General features: G+C 46.0%; 1 protein-coding gene across 1 annotated transcript; it reads right to left on the bottom strand.

Moving 5' to 3' along the window:
* Positions 1 to 1,033: 1,033 nt before the first annotated feature.
* On the bottom strand, positions 1,034 to 2,421 carry LOC119286320 (transcription repressor OFP13-like). The gene has a single exon (XM_037565694.1). It carries the CDS (start codon positions 2,288 to 2,290, stop codon positions 1,244 to 1,246), a length of 1,047 nt encoding a protein of 348 aa, XP_037421591.1. The 5' UTR covers positions 2,291 to 2,421; the 3' UTR covers positions 1,034 to 1,243.
* Between the last annotated feature and the right edge of the window lie 6,541 nt (positions 2,422 to 8,962).

Raw genomic sequence — 8,962 nt, 5'->3', positions numbered from 1 at the left:
AGGAACAGACCCTCGCGAGGCTGTTCTTCCTTGTATTGCTCATCATTATCAGCCCAAGAGATAATCCACCACACCACACACTGGAGTAGGGTATTACACCACAACGGTGGCCCGAACCAGTATAAACCCTATGTCTCTTGTGTTGTTCTTTCCACAGCTTAGATCTTAGCGAGGCGAAGTGGCACAGGTAAAAAAAAGGCGAATTATTCGCACGCACACCAGTGTTCGAATCTTAAGGATTTGCCAGAACCCGAAATCCGACACTGACCATCAGTACTCCATTTATATCTTGAGGAGAAAAGCATGGGGGTGCACGGAATACAGGGAGGGGCACCGAAGAGATGGACCGCATTCAAACTCGCCGCCCAGCCCAGTGCGATCAGTCATCACACGCTACCGCCACGATCGACGGCGACCTGTCATCGACGCAACGTCGGCCTCTCGTCTCGCCTGCTAATCAATACTACGTGTACCACTAGCACCGGCTTTCTGCTGTTCACGTACTTCGTGTTTTTTTTTCTTTCCCAGACGGAGAACAACGAAATTAGGTACACGTACTTCGTCGTCTAATCACATCACCACGTAGACGTAGCAGTGGTGGTTAGTCCTACTGCCAAGCGTGCATGTGTACGCAGGCACATGTATGTGTGTACATTGATCAAATTGATTGGCTTGTGGTGCTGTACACATTAAATATGTCTGTGCATCGACCTGCCCTGCCCACCAGCACGTCGCTGTGCGCGTATTTGCACCGCCGAAATCTGCAGCTTTATTTCTGATTCACGTTAACCAGCGGTCGGTGCCTCATCAGTAGCAACTCGCAGTAATTGATGGATCATGGATGAATGAGTGAATGTAGCTGTTTAAGCTTGCGACAGTATTGATTTCAAGTAAGTACTCCTGTTTAGAGGAGCCTACAACTAATGCGTCATACTGTACATTGGATCCCTCCAGGCTCCAACGTTATACCTCCAAAATATTTGTAAATACTCCGTATGTGGTATCAGCATTTTTTTTAAAATTGAAGGAGAGATGAACAAACAAGCAAGCATTATCATGAATTTTGTTGCGATTGTTCGGAAAGCGAAAATTTCACGAGAATTTGGTGAAAACAGGGAGCACAAATTCTTGTGAAATTCCGGCCTTCCAAGCGGGCCGCTAATCAAACAGGGCCGCCGTAGAACTTTCGAGATCTCAAAGAAAAGAAAACCGATGACGTTTTGCCGGTTGACTAACCAAGAAGCTAATGTGCACTTCTGGTGATGCTAAGATCGTCGTCACCTGCCTTGTCGCCGGCGAGGTCCTCCTCGTCCTTGCCCTGCAGGCTATGGCTTGATGAAGCAGGCGAGCGCGAGGCGTCGCCGTTCCGATCGCCGCATTGCTCCTCTGTCGTTGTGGTGGCGGGAGTGACGTCGCCTTCGCAGCCACATGTGCTGCTGGACGTGCTGGTGCTGGCGGTGCTCCCGCTGCCGCCGCTGGCGCTGGTGGTCGTCATCGTCGTCGCTGTGGTGGTGGTGGTTGGCGCGGCAGAAGAGGACGACGCCGGCGGCGCGGCGAGGCCGACCAGGAGGTCGACGAAGGCGCCGATGATGAGTGCGTGGTTGTGCTTGCCGTTGATCCGGAGGTACCACACGAGGAGCTCCTCCAGCGCTTCCCAGCCGCGCAGCCCGTGCGCGGCCACCATCTCCTCCATGGACGCCCGGAAGTCCCCGTACGGGTCCTCCGAGTCCACCGCCACCGCCACGCTCTCCTCCACCAGCGACGTCGACGCAATCGGCTCCGACTGCGGCTTCTCCTCGGCCTCATCCGCTTGTGCCGCCGACTGCTTCCCAGGCGACAGCGCCAAGATGGAGTTGGACGCCGGGCCCGGAGGGTCGACGAAGAAGCGGTCGGTGGACGTGCGGCCGAGGCTGCGGATCACCGCCTCCGACCACTCCTCCGACGCGGTCGTCGTCGAGAAACCGTCATCGTCATCCAGCTCCAGCACGCCCTGCCCCTCCTCCTCCTCCTCCTCGTCGTCGAAGCAGGAGCCGTCGGCAGAGATGTAGTCGAGCTGGTAGACGGAGTTGACCGTCTTGTACATTTCCCCGGCGCCGCCGTGGATGAGCCTCGCCGCAGCCGCGGGGCTCCTGCTGACGGCGGCGGCGGTTCTGCAGGGCCGGCGGCGTTCTTCCTCGCGGAAGGAGGCCGTCTGTGGATTCCGGCACGACGGCCACGGCCACGGCGGAGAAGGCTCGTCGGCGCCGGCGGGGAGCTTGGAGAAGATGGAGGTGAGGCCTTTCTTGCCCATTGGAACCCCACACGGGAGACGAACGAACTGAGGAAAGAGATGAGCTCGAGCGAGCTGTACTGTAGAGAGAGAAAGTAGAGCTGCCGTGGTAATGGAGGGAAACGGGGGCGGCGTGAGGTAGAAAGTAGCTGCTGCAATTAAGAGAGGGAGAGACGACACATGGGGATGGGACCGCGGATCATGTGCCCGTATTTATCTACTCTGTCTCACTCTCTGCGTAGAGTTGTAGACTGTGTGATGCTAATGCAACAAATATTATTTTTGGCGGGAAGCCAATGCAACAGTTGATAGTTGAATCCGTGTCAGCTAGCTCCGGTTTATATTTATCCTACCGGTGGTTACGCAGGTCAGCTCTTCCCAATTTGGAATGCGGATTTTTTTTTTGAAAACCTCTTTGGCCTTTTGAATTGATGAATTTCGTAGGAGTTCGTAGGCTTTTAGTTTTCCAAATCTTTCCCTACTAATAAAGCAGCTAATGCTTCTGGTCGTCCGTCACTTTTGATTTTCTCGTACGTACGTCGCTCATCAGATGGGCCTGGATAGGCCCGCCTGGGGCCCTCTCCAAAATTTTTTGTTCTGCAACAATTTAGCAACTTATATATGTAAGAATAGTCCCACCTTGCTCCTTAAAATCAAATCCTACCGACTTATATGTGTTCGTCAGTTGGAAGAATCAAGCAAGCCAAGGCACGAGGCAAAGAAATAAAAGAAGAATAAAAAAAGACACAGGAACACCAGCGGCATTGAAGCATCAACGCCCGGGTCTGAAGAGCCGGCGGTGAACGGATCGAGACGGGAGAGGCGGCGGCCTGCGTGGCCCACGCGGCGGATCCAGCTGCTCCGGCGTGGATCCGGCGGCGGACGAATCGAGACGGAGAGGCGATGACCTCCATGGCTGGCTCGCTGCTCCGGCGTGGATCCGGCGGCGGACGAATCGAGACAGAGAGGCGATGACCTCCATGGCGGGCTCCCTGGAGACAACGTGTGAGAGAGATTAGAGAGAGAAGGGAAGAGAGGATGAGAGAGGGGGCCGGGAGTGCGCGGGTGCCGCGAATCAGGGAGGAAGCGCGAGGGGGGGGCATGGAGAGGCGGCTCGCCGACGTCAGCCGATGGCGCGGCGGTCGGGGTCGAGAGCTGGGGGGTGGCGCGCGAGGGCACGCTGGTCCTCTCCCCTGGCGGCGCTGCGTGAGGGAGAGAACGAGAGGAGTGGGATCCGAGTGCGAGGGGGATCTAGGGTTATGGAGGCGGCCTGTCTGGGCCCTTGGTAGGCCTGCTTCACAGGTTGGGCTGGCTGCGGCTGGCCTGCTTGCCTTCTCTCTCTCCTTTCCTTTCCATTTTCTCTACCTTTAAAGAAAATAGAGAGAAGGAAAAAGAGAAGAAAAGAAATAGCCAGTGTGTTCAGAAAATGTTGAAACACTTTTTGTAGATCCTAAGATTTATAATTAGTCCAACAAAATAAGTTTCACCCAAACTGGAAGAGTCAAATTCAAATTCATTTGAATTTGATTTGAATTAGAAGTTCCCAAAAATCATGGAACTTTTGATGGAGCTTGGTTAAATGATTAAAGAATTCTTGGCAAAGTTTAGAGGCTAAGCTTGAAGTAGAAAAAAGCATGGGAATTTGTGAAACATTGGAATGGAACTAAGAAAAGCAATAAAAATAAAATAAAAGGAGGCCTCAAATTAAATTATGAATATCATCATAGTTTTAAAAATGGTGTGAATTATTTAATGACGTGATGACATGATGTCATGATGCAATGCAAAAATAACATAGAGCAAACAATATAATAATAATGATAATGGAAAGAATCGGAGCAGAGCGCTGGGTGGGGTTGAGGTAAGAGGAAGAGGAAGATGGAGCATAGCGGTGCTGGGTGAAGAGGATGAGGAATGGCAATTTGTAGATAAGGGGGCGGAAAACTGAAAACGAGACGAACATCATCCATAGGTGGATAAGGATTAGACAATGTTGTATTAATATATATACACGGGTTAGGGTACACACGGCAAACTCAAAAATGTGTTTTCATGTTCGACTTTATAAATTATCCTTTTGATTACACCTTTTCTGGTATATAAATTACTGCGACGTCCCTGATTTAATTTATTGGGTTAGGGCATGTGGTATTTTTTTTCTTCCGTTGCAACGCACGGGCTCTTTTGCTAGTATATGTCCTATCAAGACTAATGGACTGTTTCAAACTTCCAAGCATAGCATTTTATCCTATACCTACATAGTGCAATTTTAAATCCAAAACCATCTTTTCAACAAATGATGCTTTTATTAACTCAAAATGTAGCATCAAGTGGAACATACATATGAAGCGATATCCGGCCTCTGAATAGCTATGCACACAGCCTACAGAAACAAGTTCAACAAAAATAAAAAGGTATAACGACACAATGGCGGCGGTGAAATCCTATGGGACCGACACTAAGTCTATATCATAGGAGAAAGTGGACCAATCTAAAGACCATGTTGCTATTAATGTTGGGTAAAAACCTCCGTGACCACCTCCCTCCAAACTCGTACGCACCATCTTAAGCAACAGTTGGTACTATGTTCGATGCATCGTAGATCACATACAAAGTAGATGTGTACAACGAAAAGCGACCTGCAAACAAGAAAGTGTTTGCCATTAGAAATAATGCAATTTATACATGGACAATGCGGCTGTAATAAGGCAGACGATTCCACCCTTATAAGCGTATTTAACCTATTTCGTATTTCGTCAAGCCAGTGATCATGTATATTAGCATCACTGATGGACGGATATAGATTGGACACTATTTAAATTACTCATTAGATATTTTATTTTGCTATTTTGCTAAATGGTGAATAAGTAAACCCTTCTCCATTTTGGTGTTTTAGTCTGAGGCCCACCTTCACACTTTGCAGATGGTCTTTTTGTGATATTTGGGAGCTATCTCAATTATTTCACTATTTTTGCCCAATCCTAGTTATCACTCATAGTTCAAACCCATTTATTACATTAAACAGATTTATTTTCTAAATACATATTAAACGAAGTCCAAATAGTTTGATTATTTTTGAATGGCCTTGATATGGTCTAGAGAAGTCACATTTATAATTCCATTCAATTCAAAGTTTGTTTGATGCTCTAACTAAATTATATTTGGTTGCAACCTTTATTTAATAAATTATTTATAATTAAAATTTGCGAAATGAGTCAGCCTACCTTACTGCACATATCCAGCCCCCTAGCCCTTGTGTACAAGGAAAACATTCCCTGTCTTTTTGGAACCAAAATCCTAGGCCTAATCCCCTCTCCATCCACCTTAGATCCAACCCCACCTCAAGATGGGCGTCGGCGCCTGATCCAACGGCCAAGCGCCAGCCACCACTACTACGGACCGGTGAGCCAAAGCGAGCCCTCGCCGATGCCGAGTTGCCTCTCTGCCTCCCATAGCCTCCCCGCGCCACCTACTTCCCAATTACGTGACCATCCCACCTTTCGCCTCTGTCGCCGCTCCGTTGAGGAGCTCTACCGCCGCATGTTCGGCGGTGATGATCTGCAAGTGCATAGACTACAATTGTAGCTTTTTTGAGGAAATGGTCTTTGCCTCCTGTAGAGGCTTGCAGAGATGTGTCTACAAGTTAATTACAATACAAAGCAAAAGGGAAACACAGATTGTAGAATTGCAAGTGATTGGCGGCTAAAAGTAATTAAAGTGCTAGATTGGAATAAAAGGGCAAAGGAGGGTAAGTGGCTCCAATGAAATCGAAGCAGTAAAGCATTCTCAGGGAGTCTAGATTCCCTACTTGTATGTATCTGATGTAACACATGTGAATGCTAGATTCCTTATTAGTATGTATCTAATGTAACACATGTGAACGCACAGTTCTAGGTTTGGAACTAAGCCACTATATATGTTTCTGTAAGTTGGTAGAGCCACGTACAGATACATGCATACATGCCACAACCATGTATCACATACGCCACCACCATTCCTCCCCATAAAAGGTTGCGACAACGATGATTAAGGATCTTCCGTGAACGTAGCTAAGGAGGTATTCGATAATCCGCTATCAAGTGATCATGAAACGAGGGAAATATCTTTTGTGTCACTGCATTACCTCCGCAAATCCACCATTCGTCGATAGTAATAACTTTCACGTCCCTAAGGGAAAATGTTGAGTGGTTGACTTGACCCAATCGGTAAGATTGTTAACATAAACATACAAAGAGGATGTTGAATCCTATCGTTGTTCAACACCTAAACATCCTAGGGTTCACCCATATCCCCGAGAACCGGGGGTTTTACTTGGACATCAAGAAAAACATCATCAAAGAGGTAATCATGGTGATCATGGACGAATGATCAAAGTAATACACGTAGGGATCAACTTAGGGTTTTGTATTACAAAGGGATGAATGGATGAAGATGATTGATGTTAGAGTCTCATTGATTGAGAGGACAGCATGGCCGATCCCTTTTATCTATTACCCCTCCGGATCCCTTCCGAAGGCTAGCTAGTGTTCTTGGTTCTTGATTTTTTTATCTCTCTAGTGATGTCCCTAGTGACTTGAAACACCAAGATAAAGTAGTTGACTAGTAGGAGGCACACCACCTGGTACGAGCGCTGGTACAAGCGGGGGCGCTTGTACCAGGCACCGTCTTCTCTCCATGGAGGCTATGTTTTAGTTGGGAATTGCTCCATTTGATCGTTCCTCTTTATGATAGGTCCGCACGACGTCAATTAATGTGATATTCACCAATATACATGTGTTTCCTCATTTAATGCTACAGATCTCCTTCTTGGTTAAGATCCTTGTAAAAAATCAAATAAAAGGGTGCGTGGACGCGATAAAATTCTGACAAATACTATGACTATGGCACATAACTAAAAGTAAAAAAAAGTGATGCAATTTTGGGTCACCAACTCCCCCAAGTTTAGATTTTTGCTTGTCCGCAACTTAAAAGAACAAGGCCATCATGTTCATGAGGTGAGGATAAATGTAAATGAATGAATCCATTGCATCGAGTCTACATTCACATAAAATACAAGATCATGATGAACGCATATTGTTACCATCAAAAAAGTTATGAAAGCTTCCACTCCTTTAGTAATCGATTCATTAACATAGGTATAGAAACTTTATGCAATAAGTTATCTTTACTTCAACCGAGCAAGTTACGAGGGCTCTCATTACTGTTTAGGAAGCATTTGTACCCTTGATTTATTTTCAGATTTAGCGTTTTTCATTTTCACCTTCTCTCCGGAAGCGGACTTATTTTCCCATGTCACAATCATTTATCTTTAACTTGTAACACGTAAGCTATGCATACTTTACTACCAGGATAAATGAAAAATGAGCCTTGCAAATTTCAACGATCATTCTCAACACTTTGACAACTTTGGCTTTCCCGCTTCTTGTTCTTAATAAATTGTATTCAGAATTACGTCCCAGAACCATACTTTAATCTCATTGTTCTTAGCTTTCACTATTCAATTGACACTTGAGATGTGGAAGACTGATAATTATGCGGAAGTAAAGATGGAGTAGTTCTAAAACTAGATCTTGCATCTAATATATTCATCTCAAAAGAGCAATGAAAACTTCTCATCATGCATATCCACTAGTCATCTGGAAAGACTCCAACATGATAAAAAAGAAACTTGGCAATTCAACTTATTATGAGAACAAATTAAGTTAAACTATAAAGTAAACACACATGATGATAAAGAAAGATACAAGGGCTTCAAAATCTCCCCAAGCTTAACATTCTAAGCCGAGGAGATTTGTTCATCCCTCTAGTTGGTGTTACCATGGGTTTTTTTTCTATATCAGGCACAGGGTGGCGAGCAAGTGCTTGGTGGAGACGTTCATTGGTTTATTCTAGAACGATGATGCGAGCCTTTAGCATATCCACCTTCTCCTCCGGTTGGGTAACGAGACACAACGAAGAAGCAAGACCCTTTGAGGTGCTCTCACCTATCTTTTCCTCCACCTTCCTAATATGTTCAGGTAAAAGTTCAAGCTGAAGGGATGAACCGTTAGCCATGTATCTCATTGGCGGATGCAATCTTCAAGGTTGTTGCCAATTTGCACGTGAAGGATAATGCTCGAAATAAACTAATCTAACTTGGTGAGTTTTTTGGAAATAATCTGTGAGAATAGATGTGTATGGCTACAGATTTCAATGACACAACTGCAGGCATGCATAAGCTCCAACAAATATGACTCCACAATGACAGAAGAACATCCTGAGTTCTCGATAAAATGCAGACCCTTCTGAAGAGCCATGGCCTCCGTTGTTGTAGCATCGAGGAGATGATTTAGAAACCAAAACCTCCTTGTATAGCATGCACATGATCATCCAACAGCATGGTTGCTGCTGCCTCGGATTCATTCTCAAAGTAAGCCACATCAATATTTAGCTTATAATATTTAGCCATGATATTTACTGTAGTTCTACACTAGCAACAGCCCTAATGTAATTTGATGCAATGGCTTGGATTGCAAAGTTCTATTCACTGGATTCAACATCTGCTCACCCTTAACCGCCTCTCACCGTTGCCACCAAATTTTCCACACCACTACAATGCTGGATACGTACAAACCGAGCTGGCTAAGAATCGACGCCTTCCGTCTCGGACTCCTAAGGCTTTCCTCGAGTAAAATTGAGCCACATCTTCACACG

This window comes from Triticum dicoccoides, chromosome 4A (assembly GCF_002162155.2).
Source record: "Triticum dicoccoides isolate Atlit2015 ecotype Zavitan chromosome 4A, WEW_v2.0, whole genome shotgun sequence".
Classification (NCBI taxonomy): Eukaryota; Viridiplantae; Streptophyta; class Magnoliopsida; order Poales; family Poaceae; genus Triticum; species Triticum dicoccoides.
This window is presented reverse-complemented; position numbering and strand designations above follow the sequence as displayed.